At 49.9% G+C, this 18,861-nt stretch overlaps 1 protein-coding gene across 1 annotated transcript; it reads left to right on the top strand.

Annotated features, from left to right (window-relative positions):
- The first annotated feature begins 1,465 nt into the window (after positions 1–1,465).
- On the top strand, positions 1,466–12,572 carry YWHAH (tyrosine 3-monooxygenase/tryptophan 5-monooxygenase activation protein eta). Its single transcript, XM_074356782.1, has 2 exons — positions 1,466–1,786; positions 11,115–12,572. Exons 1-2 carry the CDS (start codon positions 1,700–1,702, stop codon positions 11,766–11,768), a joined length of 741 nt encoding a protein of 246 aa, XP_074212883.1. The 5' UTR covers positions 1,466–1,699; the 3' UTR covers positions 11,769–12,572.
- Positions 12,573–18,861: the final 6,289 nt, after the last annotated feature.

An 18,861-nucleotide genomic window follows, 5' to 3' on the forward strand; every position in this document is an offset into this window, starting at 1 on the left:
GACATTCCAGGATTTCTTCTATTCTCCAGTGCTTTTAACAGTCCGTCAAGTCCAATTTTCCATATGGTAAAAAACTGAAGTCCAGAAAAGGCCCACCACTCTCCAGTCCCTCCCTCTCCCTTCTAATGCATTTGACCTTCCAGAGTAAGATTCCTGGCCTTAAACATGGCTTTCATGCATCCGCTGGTTCCCAATTACTTAAGGGTAAGTTTCAAATCTTCAACTAGGCATTGAAAACAGTCCATGATCTTGTTCTACCCAACCTCATGTCCAACTGCCAGGCCTCTCTCCTCACCATTTTGTTTTTGTCCTAACTGCCAAGTCTTTGTCCTTGCTGGATCCCACTCCCTAATACCTCTATCCTGAGTTCACCTCCTTTAAGGTCTAGCTTAAGGTCTTTGGTAAACTATACCTTAGAGTCCAGGGCCGTATTGTACTTATCTGTAGCTACTCTTTCCCACTAGTGCTGAGCATGCAGTAGCTGCTCAATAAAATTCTCAGCGAGCCTAAGACCCCGGCTCCTGTGCTGCCCTCGGCATGTTGTACTTAAGTCCGGCCATGCTTTAGTCACTGGGAATCCCTTATCTGGGGCCCAGCGTAGGGCCAAGCGCCAGGGGCCCTTAGCATGAAAAGCCACGACTGGGCTTAGTGACAGCTGGTCCACTCTCCTGTCGGCCACAGGAGTTAGTCTGCCACCACGTACAGGCTGTGTAACATTAAGTCACTACTCCAGCTTTGGAAAATGGGGAGGCCAGCTCTGCCCATCGGGAGTATGGGTTGTGGCCACTGAACAGGATTACGCCTCTAAAGGCCTAGTACTGGGCCAGCTCCTAGCAGGTGTGGCATGAAGGTTACCGGGCCCAGCCGGGCCACCCAGTCCCTCCCCCCGCAGAAAGCACAGTCTGCATAACGCCACTTCCGAGGGTGGGAGCACAGTGAGTCAATGTGCGTGTGGGGCTGTCCGCAAAGGCAGGACCCGACCCCGCCCGGCCAGTGCAGACCCAGAAGCAGGTGTGGCCCCGCGGAGCCCATGGGCCAGGATGGGCGGGGGCGGGCCGGGTCCACCACTCGGGCACGCGGCCTCCTGGCTTCTCCAAGCACTAGGCTTATTTGCTTTTGGGGCCCTTCTCAAGCTAGACCTCTAACCTGGACTCAGAGGCGCCTTCTCAGGTGGGGCCGTGACAGCGCGATGCCTGCGCGACCGCCCTCACCGCGCCCCCTCCCCGGGCTCTGCAGTCCCAACCCCAGCTATCCCCTCTCCCACCTCCACTTCTGCGGCGGTAAAATGCAGCACTCGCAGAGCGCCTGCGCGGTTCTGGGGCGGGGCGGCGGCCGCAGCTATTTATAGTAGGTGACGTCACCTTGAAATAGACCGTTAGGGCCGGCCCGCCCTTCCCCCCTCCCACTCGCGCAGCTCCGCGCCGCCCGGCTCGGCCGCTCCCACTGCGCAGGCGTCCTCTCGTCCTCCCATCCCCCCGCGCGGCCGCCTGTCCTCCCTCGGCGGCGTCCGCGGCGCGAGCCACTGCGCGCGGGGCGAGCCAGCGAGAGGGCGAGCGGCGCTGCCTGCTGCCTGCAGCCTGCAGCCTCGGCCGGCCGGCGAGCCAGTGCGCGTGCGCGGCTGCGGCCTCCGCGGCGACCCAGAGCGGACGGGCGGACGAGCGAGCGAGCGGGGCGCTAGGCGAGGCCGGGCCACAGCGACATGGGGGACCGCGAGCAGCTGCTGCAGCGGGCGCGGCTGGCCGAGCAGGCGGAGCGCTACGACGACATGGCCTCCGCCATGAAGGCGGTGAGCGCGCCGGGAGCCCGGGCGGCTGGCCGGGGGGCCCGGCGCACGGGAGGGGTGGGCGGCCGAGCGGCGGCCCCCTCCGGGCCCAGGGAGACCCCGCCGCCTCGCTGGGCGCGGCCGTCCTCCCGCAGCCCGCGCTTCCCGCGCCCGCCGCGCGCCCCGCCATTTCCTGCGGCCGGGCCGGGTGGGGTCTCCGGGGAGGGGGCGCGACGGGGACCAGCAGGCGGGCGAGGGTCGCCGCATCCCAACTCGGAGCCCCGGGTCGGGGAGAAGCCCGAGGGGACGTGAGGGAGCCGCATCCCCCCTTCTAGACCGTTCTGCCGGGCTGGGTCACCCCCTCACCTCTCTCCACACCCCAACTTGTAATAAAGAATCATCTAGTGAGTGGCGCCCCGTCTCTCCTGGTTTCCGCTGCCACGACCTGAAGTCGGTGTGGTTCCGACCCGTTTTTGCTCGGCTCGCCCGAATCGTTATGGCTCCATCTTCCCACGCCCGGGGGTCTGGCTTTGTGTGCGGAGACCTCCACCCTGCGGTCGGGCGTGGGGCCCCCTCCCAGGCTGGAGGCTGCGCCCATCTGCCCGGAGCGTGCCTTGTGGGCGAGCCGAGCGCGTGGGCCCTGCCTTCCCGAGACCCTCGGAGACCCGCGTGCGGCTCGGGTTCCGGGACGGAGCCGCGGCCGGCCACACCCTGGCAATGCCGCGGGGGTAGGCACCACCTGCGTGTCTGAGGCTGGGTTCCGGTGATACCGCTCGCTGTCCCAGTCTCCTCATATGATTTCACGGTTTCTCTAAATGAACATTACTTCTCTCTGCGTCAAGGTCACAGGGGTAGAGCCACAGCTGCTGCCACCAACCTGCCGTGCTCACCCAGTGTACAGACTCCTGAGACCTGGGAGGGTCGGCCGGGGCCGCACCCTATACCTAAAGACTTAGAAACTCTGGGGGTGGGACGCACATCTGCACTTGAACCAGCTCTCATGGCAAGTGTTAGTGGGTTTAAATTTGAGAATTACTACCCTGGATTGTAGAGCTCAGTTGCCCTTTTGCGGGCCTTTGAAGGGATTTCTTAGAGAAAAAAGCTGCAAATACAGGGGCTCCCTAAAATTTCAGAGTCACGTGAAAAGCCCCTTTTAAGGCTTCTGATATTAATATATGAAATATGTTGTTGAAGACAGTATTTAGGATTATCCAGGGAAGAAAAATTCTTAAAGAGTTACCTTTTCCGTGTCGTCCTTGTCACACATTGAACCTGGTGTTTGTTCACCAACGCCCATTTGTTGATTCATTGGTGATCCCAGTTTGAGCCCTGGCATGGCGTCGTGAGCCAAGTAGGAGATTTTCGTCCAAACCAGGGATGATTTAGGTTTGGGACCTGAACTCTATGTAATTCTGGGGGCTCTACAAGAAAAACAAATTTAAGATATATTAATTTAGCGAATTTTACAGAAACAGGAGTGACTGTAAGTGCATCCCCTAGGAAGGGGTCCTGAGCTTAATCTTTGGGATAAAGCCACTTCTGTCCACACAGCAAGTCACTCTTAAGTGTGCTTCTTCTCCACAGTAACTGAGTGGCACTGGGATTATGCAGGCTGAGGCCACTCTCTGAACATTTTAAGGAGGCCCTCAGTTCCCTTTCGAGTGGGACTTGAAGTGTTAGGGGAATAAAGGGGAATACAATTTTGGGAAATGAAGAAGGGATGGGGCTTGAAGTGAAGTGAATTGAGGTTAAGGGAGAATGGCTAGAAGGTAGTTCTGGAGCTGAAGGAAACCTGAGGCAACCTGAAATGGGAAGTGAGGAAAGAATGCAGAGATGTAACCAGAATGAGATGTAGTTTGTGGAGAGAAGAAAGTAGGCTTCCTGGTTTCCATAAGCAGTCCTGAAGAAAAATGCCTTCCTGCAGCGGCCTGCATCCACAGACTTTCTCTGAAGCATTAAGGTAGTATTTTGCAAATTGATGGACCTTTTCATGTATTGGGAATCTGTAATATCTGTATCTGAAGTGATTAATGGGTTGGATAAGCCATCCACCACTGAAAATTCAATCCAAGCTCTAATTATGTCATCTCAGAATTGTGATAAACCCTTCCCTCAAGGTAACTCCTATTAAAAATTTAGAACTTTTTTGGTCAATATGTCTGTTTCTTCTATTAAAGAAATTTTCTTGTCATCTAAATTAATGCAGTATATTTATTAGAAAGGACTTGGCAGGGGTCAGTGGAAAATAGTTTCTTATGTTTTATCTGTTAAGTTGATGTTTGTACATTCTATTTTTTCCCCCAGTTCTTAATGTTCTTGAGAAGACTCAGTTACCCATTTCATTAATATCATAGGCCTAAACTATAACTTTTGTAAAGAGGTGGAATTCTGGTAACCCTTTGGGTTTATGTGGGCTTTCTTCAGGGCAGGTAAGTAGACTGCTCTGCTGCACCTGAGTGAGGGGATGGTCTGATGCCACCACCCCGTGACCCTGAAACTCATCCCTTGTCTTCTGGTCCTCTCACGCGTAAAACTAGTAATGTTGGTGTTACTGTCAAGTGGGTTTTCAGCCTTCATTCTTCTAACTTGTTTTCTGTTTCCTTTATAATTGAAATGGTACCTAATAATATTGCCTGCCTGTAGTGGTTGATGTTCCTTGTGGTACCAGCGTCACCTGGAGGATGGTGTCGGTAAGCTTTAAAAAAATCATGCATGTTGGAAACGTTGCCTCACATAAGCTGAGAACTGCAGTCCCCTGCCTCACCCCAGAATTTGAAGAGGCAAGAAATTTTCTGAGATGATGTAAAAGTGTGTCTTCAATCTTGTCTCATACCTAGCAGCTTACATAGAGTGGAACAGTGGAAAGAAATGTGAAAGATTCTAGAACCCAAGTCCTTTCTAGGCCAGGCTTGGGATGACCTTACACAATTCATAACTTCTGTAAAATGGGTGTAGTACTATCTTATGAGAACTATAAAACAAACCTATAACATGGGATAAAAATCTTAGGGCATAAGACTAGTAATTTAAGGAAGGAGAGTAAATAACCAGATAGATTTATAATTCAGTTATGTCACTTATTGCCTTGAGTCATCTTTTATTTTAAATTACAGTTTCAAAACATAGATGGTAATTGTGAAGGTCTAAAATGTAGAAGTTATTTGGGATGTCATGGTGTGTTTTAACATTGACACATGGTCAATTACAGAGCTAACAAGGGACAGGGAGGAACATGTGTGAAGGACTTGGAGAATATCGATAGAAATCTTAAGTGCAGGAAAGAAGGCTGCGGCTTAAGGAAAAGGGTCGGAGAGGAAGAGGCACTTGGCCCAACCAGTGGCAAAAGGCTGTTATTCCAAAAGCTGTCAGGTTACAGGAAGCATGGTCTGTAAAAGTGCAGCAGAGTGGCCCAGGGGGAGACCGAACTCATGTGGCAGGTACTGAAACTAGGGGTGATTTTGAGGTGTACCAGAATTGTGGTTAGTGTGGCAGCTTACAGCCACATTGGTACTACCGTTTGAATTTATGTAAACTAGTAAGCCCTGTTTCACATGTAAGTATTGCTTTGTCATGGGTTGGCTGAGGCGGGAAGAAGGCCCTGCTTTATTGCAGTATTAAAAGGCATTTGAATTGGTGAGCAGTTCACATGGCGCTGCTGCACCAAAGTGGGAGTTGTCGCCATCTGGATTTGGGGTTCCTGAATTATCCCCAGAAGAGCTCCCACAGTCAAGGACCCCCACTACTCCCTTAAAGAAGCCCAAAATGTATTTTCTCACCTTTGTCTGGAATTTTATATTAGTGGTAGACTGCAGTGTTAACACTTTTCCAGAATACAGTTTGGGAGGGGATAGCCCAAATGTGTTTTCCATGTTACAATTCATCAAGTTTATGGAATTTATCAGTTTATCTGTTAGGCATTCAGTAAATAGTAGCTTTTATTCCATGTGTACATTTCTCATTGAATCCTGAGAACAACTCTGGGTGGATCCTCTTACTAACTCCATTTTTCCAAATGAGTTTTGAAGAGATTAATTTTCTCGGGGTCAGGTTGTAAGGTGAAGATTTGAACTCTTGAATTTAGAGCTCTCACTTTAACCACTACGATAATGTACCATGGGGCTGTTTCTAGTATACATTCTGGTTGATCAGCCATTGTCATCATTGGTGTCTAAGTTCCAAGCCATTAACATAAGTAGTCTTACTGAACAAATAATTCCCTCTATTAGATGTAAGTCATTTTTACCAAGTTTGATTAAAAACACAATCTACCACTTATGGGTGTTAGTGACAGCAGGGGAGCATAAAAGGCAGACTCAAACATCTGGATTGTGCTTGTTTTCCTGAAGGCCAGCAGTGTTTTTTAGCTTAAGAAGCAAAAGTATTAATTGAATTTGAGTTCCCACTATAAATTAAGAAGTACAGGACTCTTAAATTATACTTGTGGTATTTTAAGGCATTGTTTTTCCATATTGCCTTTAGTATATTTTGTAAGCCTAGAGGCCCCCAAATTTCAGTGTCTGGGTGGTTGGTAAGACTTCCCCTGGCGTCCGGGTGGAGGCCACCTGTCTTCTGCCCCTCCTGCCGCTCCTTCCCCGCAGTTGCATTCCCTCTTTGGTGGTGGGTGTTGGCACAGGTTCCCTGTGATTGGAGCTTCTGAAGCCTTCAGTCTTGGTGCCTGCAGGGACAGTAGCATTCAGCAGTGCCGTTCACATGGGATTGTGTTTAATCCCTGCCAGTGTCTCTGAAACTGTTCAGTCATGTCAAAAGCGAGACAAAGGCAGTCTCTCAACAATACAAGGGTAGCTGTTTTGACTAATGTTAAGCTTAGAGTGGATATTAATTACCTGAACTCACCTGCCCTGAGCTTGAAGCTGAGCCCCTCACCTTACAGAACTGCAGCCTTGCCAGTGGTGAGGGCAGAGGGGTCTTTCCAGGCCTGGGCAAGTGGTGACTGCTGGTGGATGCTTTGCTCGCTTGGGACCAGGCAGAATCCTCACTTTCAGGTCATCAGCTTGGGAAAGAGAGCCAAAAAAGCTCTCATCCCTCTAGTTCACTTTAAAAAAATATATAGTTTCTGCCAAAGAAGCGTAAAGATTTTATGATGTGGTATATTTACCTGATCGTTCGTGAGGGTGGTTTTCTGTTATAAGTTCTTACATCAAAAGTAAACGTGTTGGTAGCGTGTGGGCAACTGTAAAAGGTGGGGTGGGGGCTGTGTGCGTGTGGCTGTGCAGGGTGGGAGCCCTGTTCACGGGTCACCTCAACCCTGACTTTGGGGTGTGGCCTGGCTGCTCAGGGGTGGTGGTTTTGTGTTTGCTCAGTATTACTTTTTGAAGTTGGATGCATCCCGGATTGAGAACTTTTAAGTTTTCCCAAATAGTCTCTGTGCTATTTTTGGCAGCAGATCTATTTTTACTCACAAACACATAGTTTATTGCCTTGTGAGTTAGTGGGAGGAGGCCCTTAGGGATTTTTGAGTAAGCGAATGGTGTCATAGGAAGACAGATGAGTTAGCTGCTGACCAGTTTGTTGGTGACTTCCAGATATGCTTTGTAGTCCGGAGCAGAGTAAATGGGGAAGGGAGCTGGTGCAGCCCTGGGCCGCACGGGGAGGGCCGCATGGGGAAGACGGTGGGGAGCACAGTCCCCAGAGGGGATGGAGACGAACCTGTAGATGGTGCCAGTCCCTCAGGGTGGGGTGTCAGGGGGAGTGTGGTAGGATGATGTGGGCCAGGAGGTGGGCAGGAGGGCAGAGGTTGCGAGCAGAGGTGGGGGTCCCTTGGAGCTGGTGTAGCCACGCGGAGACTTAGCGTCTGGAGTTGGTGTGTGGCAGAACTAAGAACGTGAAAACCGGCGCTGTAGTAGAAGGAAGGCTGAGAACCTCGGCCTCAGTCTCCTCTGTCTTGAAAATTCTGTGTCTGGTCTTTATGTGCCTAATTAGAAACCATTTGGAACTTGTGATTGTAGAGGTGCAGTAAGTCATCTCTGTTGAATCCTCAGGTGATGGCCCCGCCAGGGCAGCGTTGGGGTGACTGGGACTGTGGTTCCTGCTTTCCTTCCTGTTACACTGCGCTGCCTCCCCATCTGCTTCTCTTTGTGGGTGACCAGACTTTTCTTTAGATCTCCTGGCTCCGGTATTTTGGAGCTTGAAGCGTTGGGAACTCGTGCCAGCTAACATTAATGCAGGTTATTTGCCAGAAGTATCACCAGTCAAGACTGGCTGTAAATCTTGTTTGTTTTAATAGGCCGTCTGATTTCACTTCAGTCTCTAATTTTCCAATTGGGAAAAACTCCTGGTTTTCTTTAGTTATCTGATCAAGTAATAAAACTATCTTCCTCCCATAGGTTTCCCTTTGTTAACCGAGTTGTAACCCAGGAGTATTAAAAAAATACTATATTTAAACGTATCTAGTTATTTCCTAGTTAGGCCCTGGCTGGGGTTCTGACAACAGTGCTTGCTTAGTGGTTAGTCACACTCAGCTGATGCTGGCCGTGATTCATTCAGACTGGCAGGCAGCCAGAGGGTTGTTACGTAAACACTAATACTCCTCGTAAACGATTTTTCTTGTGAAGATGTCATTTTAAGTATCGCCCGGTAGCCTTTTTGGGCAGTTTATTCCTGATGGAGAAGGGATGCATGAATCCCTGAAACCCGCGGATACACCCACATTTCATCCATGGCATTGGTATTGACCTCATGCCTTCCCACACCTTTTGTTGTTGCTCAGGAAAAATGGAATCCTAGAATTTTAGTGCTGAGGAAGTGCTTGGAGATTGTTTGGGTTGGTCCCCCTTATTTTATTTTTGATGCCCAGAAAAGTTACTATCTTCAAGGTCACATGGCTAGCTTGGGCTAAACTCCAGATGTCTTAGGAGTTTTTCGAGTGATGATACTGTCCCTTGTACAGACACTGTGTGTGATACATAAATGTTTCAGGCATGTGCTTAGTTTTAGTGATGTACTCTGGGGACATTCCCTGATATATCGTTGCTGTGGTCCAACAAAGGCAGCTTTATTAGCTGCGGGATGAAGTGTATAGTGGCTCCTTATGGATATCATTGCATTTTAGTACCAAGTGGCCTTGGTTGGATTTACTTACTTGGAGATCTGAGGAGCTTTCCAGATCCTTTTCTTACCTCATGTTTTGTTTTATGGAATACTGCCTTAGTAAAGTGTCATTCTACAGTATTCTGGCATTCTGAGATCTGTCATAATATTTGAGATGGAATTTTGATTTTATAAGAGTTGCTTCCTTAAAAGCCAAATTATCAGAAAAATAGCTACAGTGTCTTTTTATAATTTCTAGGTAAACTAATGTATGTGTGAGTGTTAAAGGCACTCACTGGAGGAGAAAATTAGTGGGGTTACAGGTCTCAAAGGGAGCGTGGATTGGGGATAAGGAGAGAGGAGAGATTGCCCGGACTTGGGTGGATCACAGGGAGTTATATGGAAACCACTCCTGTCTGTGTGGGGAGGAGTGAGGAACCCGGCCTGCAGGCAGCCCTTGCAGCGGGTGGTCAGGGGCGGGTTGGAGCTGAAGACGCACTGAAGAAGCGGTGGGCTTGGGCTGATTGACCAGGCAGACGGGGAGAGACCATCCCGGGCTAAGGATTTGCAGCAGAAGAATGGGGTCCTGGGGACAGGGAAATGGGGACATCAGAAGAGAGAGCTGGTGTTTTTATTTTGTCTGGGGTTTGTGGAGGAGGGGAGAGGTGGTAGACAATTGCTTGTTTCACTTTTTAAGAACTTAGCACAGGTTTTCTAGTTTTATGCATAATAATGATTACATTTGATTAAAATCTCTTGATTCTCCACTGCTCATTCATCTTAATCCATGGTATGCATGTCTATTTTAATATATTGTTTATAAGTTTATCTATCAAACCTGGCTTTTCCCTTCCATTGGAGTAGGTTCTGTCCTTATAATTTGATATAAATAATACTTCTTTGTTGAGTTTTATGGTTTCCTAAGTTTTCTTCTTTTTCTTTTTTTTTAAAAATTAAAACCTTTCCCTGTAGGTCATATAGTTAAAGACTTCCCCTACTTTACAGAAGATACAGGCCAGTTTAACAAGTTAGTGGCTTTGCTGGGGCCCAGACCAAAGTTTTCTGGTTCTAAGCCTGCATTAGTGTCCTAGGGGCTGCCAATCAAAGCCACCACAAACTGGATGGCTTAGAACAAGAGAAATGTATTTTATTGCAGTTTGGAAGGCCAGAGTTTGAGATTAAGGTGTCAGTAGGGCTGTACTTCTTCTGAAGGCTCTGGGGAAAAAATCCTTCCTTGCCTTTTCTAGCATCGGTGGCTCCTGGTAACTCTTGGAGTTCCTTGGCTTTTGTAGACATACAACTTCAGTCTCTGCATCATCACGTGACCATGACCTTCATCTCCAAATCTCCCTTTCCTTATAAGGACACCAGTCATTGAATTTAGGATCCGCCCTAATGCAGTGTGACTTCATCACATCTGCAAACACCCTATTTCCAAATAAGGTCACATTCACAGGCACCAGGGGTTAGGACTTCAACATAACTGGGGGGCACATTCAACACAGCAAAGTCCAGTATTCCTTCTGACTACATAGCTCACTCACTCGGAGTTGGCACCATGGAGAACTAACTAAAGGAAGTTACAACTTGTGAGATTTAACATTTCCACTTAAAGTAATTGGTACTTCATCCTTGAAGGTCAGTCAGGGTTTCCTGTTAGGTAGGTCAGAGTAAAGCTTGCTGCTGAGTAGCTGTGCTTCCTTTCAGCAGAGGCTGGAGACACTTTACTGCCACTGACGCATCCGTTTTGGGTTGGGGGAGGGCTAGGTGTCCCAGTGGTGTTCCATGTATAACCAGACAGGGCAGAACCTGGCCCCTGGAGCTGTGTGGGCCTTGATCTCACCTGGGTAAGCTCTTTACCCGTTAATAAGTATTTCAGGGAGGTGTGATTGATCCTTTCTAATGTAAAAGCTAAAAGTAGAATCTGGAACAGACCTCCCAGTCTGTAATTATCTTTGAGCATTTGGCAAAGGAATTGTAGGATTTTACTGTGAGAGTATCTCATGCAGAATAGCCGAACCTCAGGGCTTTTCCCCTGCCATTGTGCTCCACCACCTCACATCTTAGAAAGCCTGAATTAAGGATTTCTCAGAGTCCTCATCACTTAATAGTTTGTTTCGATTATTTCTCTCTTCTGTTAGACTGCCGTCTCCCTTCAGATAGGGTCCATGTCAGACTGGTTTTTCTCAAGTGACTTGTCCATCATCTTGTTTGTGAAGAGGGTGATTGACTGGGTTGAAGGGAAGATTTCTCTCCAAGGTCTCCAGACTCAGGTCTCAGTGTCCATCTTTTGGGGATGTTGCAGGTGACCGAGCTCAACGAGCCTCTCTCCAACGAAGACCGCAACCTCCTGTCTGTGGCCTACAAGAACGTGGTCGGGGCCCGGCGGTCATCCTGGCGGGTCATCAGCAGCATCGAGCAGAAGACCATGGCCGATGGAAACGAGAAGAAGCTGGAGAAGGTTAAGGCTTACCGAGAGAAGATCGAGAAGGAGCTGGAGTCGGTGTGCAACGACGTGCTGGCACTGCTGGACAAGTTCCTCATCAAGAACTGCAACGACTTCCAGTACGAGAGCAAGGTCTTCTACCTGAAGATGAAGGGTGACTACTACCGCTACCTGGCTGAGGTGGCTTCCGGCGAGAAGAAGAACAGTGTGGTGGAAGCTTCGGAGGCTGCCTACAAGGAAGCCTTCGAGATCAGCAAAGAGCACATGCAGCCGACGCACCCCATCCGGCTGGGCCTGGCCCTCAACTTCTCCGTGTTCTACTACGAGATCCAGAATGCGCCTGAGCAGGCCTGCCTCTTGGCCAAACAAGCCTTCGACGACGCCATAGCCGAGCTGGACACACTAAACGAGGATTCCTATAAGGACTCCACGCTCATCATGCAGCTGCTGCGAGACAACCTCACCCTCTGGACCAGCGACCAGCAGGACGAGGAGGCCGGAGAAGGCAACTGAGCAGCCTCGGCCAGCCCCGCCCCCACCCTGTCACACCGGCCCCTCCGCGCCACAGTCACCAGATACCTAGTGCTAAACCCACCCGTGCGGCAGCACAGCTACTCAGATCTGCTCTCCGCCCCCGGAAGCAGTTCCAGATCAACTCATGGGCATTGCTGGACTGACGGTTGCTTTGAACCCAACACCCCCCCTCCTCCCCACCATCCCTTTTTGAATTGTGCAGACAGGTGCATTCTGAAGGAGGCATTCTACTCTGCCTGCTGGTCTAGGTGAAATGCAGGCGAAAGCAGTGGGGAAGTTAAAAAGGAGAATTAGCCAACACAGGCTACAGTCGGTATTTAAAAGGTCCATTTAAACAAGCTGATAGTGTTTTGTTAAGCAGTTCATCTTGTGCATGCGAAAATGAATCCACCCTTCCCACCTCTTCCCTCAGCTCATGGAAAGCAAGGGAAGCTGAGACAAAGAGACCACTTGCTCCTGTCCATTGGCTTAATAATAAACTGTTTAACGTGAGGTTTCGGTAGCGCCTTGTTTTGCCTCTTTAAATTATGATGTGCACAAACCTTCTTTTCAATGCAATGCATCTAAAGTTTTGATACCTGTAACTTTTTTTTGTTTTGGTTGCTATTGTTTAAGAATCATGGATTTATTTTTTGTAACTCTTTGGCTGTTGTCCTTGTGTATCCTGACAGCGCCACGTGCGTTAGCCCATGTCAATCAAGATGGGTGATTATGAAATGCCAGACTTCTAAATTAAATGTTTTGGAATTCAGTGGGTAAATAAATGCTGCTTTGGGGATATTATTTCGATGTGTATGGTCTTCATTTCCCTTCTCTCAAGGAGCGATGTCACCGCTCACCATGTTGAACCCTGGTTTGATCTCTCAGACCCTGAACCGTTCCTAGAATAGTGAATGTTCATGCCCTAATTCCGTCACACGTTTTGCAAGATACACGTAAGACTCACAAATTTTCAGTAGTTTCCTGTGAACCCAGCCAACATAGCCTCTGGTCCCCTCTCACTGGTGCTGGTGCTTGTACGGGAGCCGAGCAGACCCAAGTGCTGTGTTCTGCGTGCAGCCCCTCCTCTCTGGAAGGTGGGTCTGTGCCTGACTTGGGGAGGTGTTGCTCCACCCACCCTACTGGGACGTTGGTTGCTGTTTAACACTCAAAGTAGGTGCAAGTCCTCAGATTTTCTTAATACTCTTTCTGCATTAGATGGGATAGTGTTTAGTAGGGGGAGCAACTTGGATCCCTGAAATAATCTTCAGTGATCATTATTAAGAAAGCTTTGTGTATTCTTGCAAATAGGACAGCAGACCTCCCTCTGAATTTAAGAAAGACCTGACCCCTTGTGTACCCTTCCCGTCTGCCTGCACCCCAGGCTGCTCGTGAGGCCCAGCATTGCCAACTGAATCCTTCCTCCCCTGGGGGATGTGGGCTCCAGCCCCTCATCATTTCCGTCACCTCCGATGTGGTGTCTGGGACCCAATGTGCTTGTTGAGGGGATTGACTCAGTTACACAAAAGTCCTAAACACCTTATTCTTGACTGAAGTGTGACACTAGACTGGTGGGAATGGCCACGACCCGTCTGTCCTTGAACCTACATTGTGCTGGAGCTCAGAACCTGTAAGCACAGACGTTACACCTATTTTCGCATCCCGATGTAGAGGTATGACCCACATGCTAATAAATAGTCCTCAGGAAGCCTGTTTGAAGTTGCCCTAATTGCTGGCAAAAATGGTTATGGAGTTTTGCTTCAATTAGTAGGTCAGGTATTTTAAAGCTACAGCTTCATATGGCTAAGATGCTTGGCTTTGAGAAACATATGTAGCTGTTAAACCTTATATTTAGGAAAAGTGCTCACATTTTCATTTCACAGCTGTCTGGTGAAAGGTTTTGTCCCCACCTCACAGATGAGGAAGCTGAGGTGGTGGGCCTCTGGAGTCAGCTGGTGCCACAGAGGACAGCCTCTGCCCAGGACATCTCATTCAGAATCCTGACTGCGCTCAGCTGGGCTCCAGGCAGCTGACAGCCTTTGAGACTCAGGTCCCTCGTTTTTTAAGAATAGGATATGGAATATAAGCTCTTATTCAACTCAAAGTACTGTGTGTAAGGCATCCTCTTGGGGCTGGGAACAGGTCGGGGAAAGTATGGACACACAATCCCAGTTAGCCCCAGGAGTGACAAATTACACGTGGCATGAAGCTAGAAGTCTCTGCTGTGTGATCCCAAAGGTTTCCCTCCAGTTCTGCAAACTGTGATGTTTTTAAGCTTGTCAGGATACATTTATGAGATGAGATGGGGTCATTTCAGTGTTACTGCAAGGGAAACAAGACCAGAGAAATGAAACGGCTCTTCCAGAGTCAGGCTGCAAAGTTAGCGTCGGAACCTGGACTAGAATTCAGAGCCCCTAAATCCTTGTTCCTGGTTCTTTTCACTGTGCCACAGTGTTGGGGGTGAGACAAAAAATATACATGTGACACAACCTGTTCTGAGGACACTTCCATGGTCTCAATGCTTTCACTTAGAGTTGAACATAGAGTTACACTTGGAAAGGGATTTTTCAGTATATTGGTGCTGTTGCTCAGATTCTCAGTAATTCCTCAAACCCTGCTCAAAGGTCCATTTGTTTGAGCTGGAGGAAAGAGGATTCCTGATAATGGAGCTATTGTTGGGTAAATACAGCCATCTTAAATCACTTGGGATTGGAGAGCCCAGGGTGCCTCTTGGTTCTGTAGAATAGGGTGTGTTCTACTGTCAGGCCTGCCATTCAAGGGCCAAGGCGGATCCTCAGTTCTCAGGAGACCCTCCAACTATTTGGCAGGCACAAACGCTGATTCACAACTGGGTGGGACTTCACAGATCATCTTCCATTACAAAACCCAGCCGTTAGGAGGCTGATGAGAACGACCATTTCAAACACTTTCTGTGTTCTGGGCACTTTCAGCGCATGGCCTCTGAATCTTTACAGTGACCCTGGAAGGTAGGAATGATCTTTTGAACAGACTAGGAAACGAGGTATCAGGTGGTAAGAAGATACATAGCCAGTAAGAGGTAACACTGAGATAAAACCCGGGGCAAGCCTATGCTGTGGGTTTTTCGATCCCCACCTGGAGAAAAGGAGTTCTAGAAAAGTTTTAGAACTTTTGGTCCCTCCACCTCTCTGGTCTCTGTCCTTTCTTCTCCAGTCTCTCTGACATCCTACCCAAATCAAATCCTTCCCTCAGGGTCTAGTGGAGTGGTGTCACTTAAGAAATTTCTGATCTGGCTGAAGCCTCCTGCCTGGTGGCTGTGGGTCTGTCCTTACACGATTATTCCAAGTTTCCGGGCACCTGTCTCCTCCACCGCTGTGGACCCCCATGGCACCAAGCAAAGCAAGGGCTCCAAAGGTTTGGGTGAACTAAAGACAAAGGAATCCACTGTCAAGTTCATTTTCCCAAAGTACAGCCCTCGGGTGCCAGGAAAGGGAGGGAAAATGATGTTAGCCAACGGCTTTCTGCGGGTGACTCAGCAGTCACCTGTGAAGGGGACTTTACATCCATTTTAATTTGAAGCTAACATTCTTGTGAACTAGGTTGTAGCTCCAACCAAAGGCTCCAGGAGGAAAAGTGACTTTTACGTGGTCATGCTGCTGGGAAGTGGCAGAGCCTCTGTGTGGGGCTCCACGGTCCTTGTCCTTGTTGTGAATGTGTCACCTTCAGGTGGCGGCTTGGAAGCCTGACCATCCAGGTCTCCCTTAGTGGGACGGATCTCTTCCTTTCCTCCAGCCCATTTCTCTGTTATCTCCTCCTTGACGTCTGCCTCTTCAGCCGGATCAGCCTTTTAAATTTTGCCCCATCCCAACCTGAGGTGCATCCAGCGATGTGGACCGCGATGCTTTTCCCTCCTAATCCTCGGAGCTCCTTCTACCAGAAGGAGGGGTATCTGTAGGGACGACAGCTTCAGGATGACTTAAGAGGTGGACCAAAGCATTGCCAGTTGAAATCTCTCCCTAGCTGGACCCAACTCAATTCAGCCTCTCTCTCTGGCTCAAGTCATCACCCTCCCTTCTGGAATGGCTTTCTGCTCTGGGTCTATTCAAATCCTCTCCTATCTAGGAAACCCCACCTCCTTGCCAGCTATGGTGAGCCCCTCCCTGGTCTCTGGGTCTGCACTACACGATGGCATTTATCACCCGTCTTCAGTCAACAAACACATTGAGCTCCTACTACGTGGTATGTATCGGGCAGGGTGCTGGGTGGGGACGGACATCTTGGTGAATTTCCTGGTCTTGTGGGGCTAACACTCAAGGGGATACAGTAAAAATATAAAATCATACAGTAACTATGAAAGTGTCACTCAGGTTCTTCACAGGGCCTGGCTCAGCTCACAATAAGAATTAGTTGAATTCATGAGTAAATGACTGCTGTGAGGTCAGAATTTTGAAAAAAGAAGTGACCAAAAGGAATTCTTCATTTCCACAGCCAAATCCACCAATGGGCCATACGAGAAATCAGAGGTCATGAGGCCTCGGGCTTGGTTCCAACATCACCTATAAACTGGCGATGTGACCTTGAGCAAGTCCTGACCTCTCAGCAGCCTCTAAAAATGAGGCAGATGTTTGGGGCGGTCTCTGGGCACCTTTCCATTTGGGAGATTCTGTGATTCTGTGTTATTTTCTACTGCTCTGGGATGGTCCTCATCCTCTTCCTGGCCTTTTTCCTGCTCGACCCCCCCCTCCCTTTTCCTTCCGCTGTTCACAGTGGTCCCTTCTGCATCCGCCCTCCACCCCTCCTTCACTTTCCTGGCCACCCCCTAATTCCACCAAGAGGGTTACCATGGCAATCATCTCCTGGAAGTGACATCACTCATCTCCTAGGCAACCGTTTCCAGGGCAGTGACATCATTCAATCACTGTGGCAACCCTCCGAGAGGACAGTTCTGCAGTAAGAAGGGCAAATAGAATTCCTACGTATTTCTGGGAGCTGATGGGCAATGTAGGGTGAGTATTAAAAGAAGAAAAAGATTTCTAGAGCAAGACGAAACAGCTTTGGGCTTGTAGGGGAAAAGTGGTAAACCAGTGTGAGGGCTGGGAAAGCCGAAGCTCTGGGGTGAACTCCTTCCTCTTTCCAATAACTAGGCTGACCATTTAATGTGTCACCAAATTGGGACACTTGAGAGCGAATGAGGGCACCATTATTATTACACCAGATAACAGGTGAAAACGGTCTTCCAAGCAAACCAGGGCATGTGACCCCTGCCCTTAGGCAGGTACCTGGCCTCACTCCCTCACCTATGGCTCATCCAATAAGCATGGATTCAGCTCTTTCGTGTCTGGGCACTGGGGATCCCACAATGAGCAAAACCAGCTCAGGTTCTGGCCTAATGGAGCAGACTCTGTGTGTGTGTGTGTGTGTGTGTGGGTGGGTGGGTGGGTGGGGCTGAGGTGACCACGCAGTCCCCTGATGCTGTGGTGCAGACTGAGTGAGGTGCTAGGAAGAGAAGGCATGGAGCACCAGGGGCGTGTTGAACAAAAGTCCTCGAAGCAGCCTGGGCAGGAGGGGAGTCAGGGGAGGGGGGACGGATGGAGGAGGGAGAAGTCTGGTTTGGCTGAGGGAACATCATGTGCAGAGGGAGTGTGCAGAGTGCCAGGAACCAAAAGGAGGCTGGTCGCTGACCGCAGAGAAGGAGGGAGCCGGGTGGGAAACGAGGGTGGAGTGGTGGCAGGCACCAGGCCTCACAGGGCCTGTGGGGCCAGAGCACTGGCAGCCCCTATGGAGGTGTTGAGAACAGCGGAGACACTGTCCTCTTTGCATCTTAATAGTCTCAACCTGGCTGTTGTGGGGAGCAGGGTAGGGGGGAGCTTTGCCCAGCAGGGAGACTGAGGGGTGGGGATCTGGGTGGTGACAGTGAGATGGAGGTTTGAGGTGGATATATCTGGGAGGCTTTGCTGAAGGGCTAGATATGGGGTGAATGTCAGGAAGGGGTGACATTTGGGTGGCATAGGGGCCTTGGGGTGGGGAGTGCCTGCTCTGCGGGGGACGGGATTAAGGCAGGCAGGAGAAGAGTCCAGGGTACTATGTTTAAGGAGGCTCACAGGGCAGGGGCAGGGCTGGCTTTTAGGAGGACAGCCTCCTTAATGAGGCGTCCTGGGAGGAGCAGGTTTTGTTTTGTCTTAGGGGGTGGGAGGCCGTGTCTGTTGAGCAGTAATAAGGACAGTCTCTCAGTTTATGACATGAGGTCTTCACTTTTACCAGTCCCTAATAAAAATGGGAAGAACAGGCTGCAGGCCTGAGGCCTGAGTGCCACCGCGTGCCTGCTGCTTCATGGTCCCCACAGGAGCCCAGGGCAGGAGCTCCTCGCTGGCCCGTCTCACAGATGGGGAAACCGAGGCTCAGGCAGGTTCCAGAACTTGCTGGGGGCCTCCCTGTTTGCAGATGGCTGAACCAGGCCTCGGACTCAGACCTGTTGACTTTGGAGCCCATCCCCTCCCCCCAGACCAGGTTTCACTGACTCCTCAGTTTCCTGGTGAAAGGAAGAAAGGAAGGGAAGCTAAGCACCTTCAGGCTGGCCACCATCTTCATCTTTGCCACCACCATCTGCGCTGAGGGGCTGAGAAGGGATGAGACCCCCAGCTCCACAGAGTTTCACCCCTGGAGCCCCCCTCTCGACCACACATCTTCTCAGCTGACCTTTGGGGTCCTGCCTGGGGCTGGTCTCCCCACGATGGGGAATGAATGGGAGGTCAAGGATGCCTTCCTCTCTGGAAAATGGGGATAATGATGGTAGGAATTCCTGCCCCACTGGTTTGTGCTAAATGAGGAAAGTGCTCGTCTTGGGGCTCCAGTAGAGACTGGATTGGTGGGTTTCAGTGGCTGTTGGGATGAGGGCAGGAGGGCAGGAGGGTGGTGTGTGCATGACAAATGCCTGTGGATGGAGGCAGGGGTGGGGACTTGAGGACCAGCTCGTGGCTGAGGGAGAAGCCTCCTCCTCACCATCCGGCTCCCAGAGAGACAGCATGGTTTGTATCCTCCCTCCCAAACCTACACCCGCTGCCGCAGGAGGGGGACAAGCTGGCCTCCTTTGGGAAAAGGGGATCCCAGAAATAGC

The sequence above is a fragment of the Camelus bactrianus genome, chromosome 32, assembly GCF_048773025.1.
Source record: "Camelus bactrianus isolate YW-2024 breed Bactrian camel chromosome 32, ASM4877302v1, whole genome shotgun sequence".
In the NCBI taxonomy this organism is placed as follows: domain Eukaryota; kingdom Metazoa; phylum Chordata; class Mammalia; order Artiodactyla; family Camelidae; genus Camelus; species Camelus bactrianus.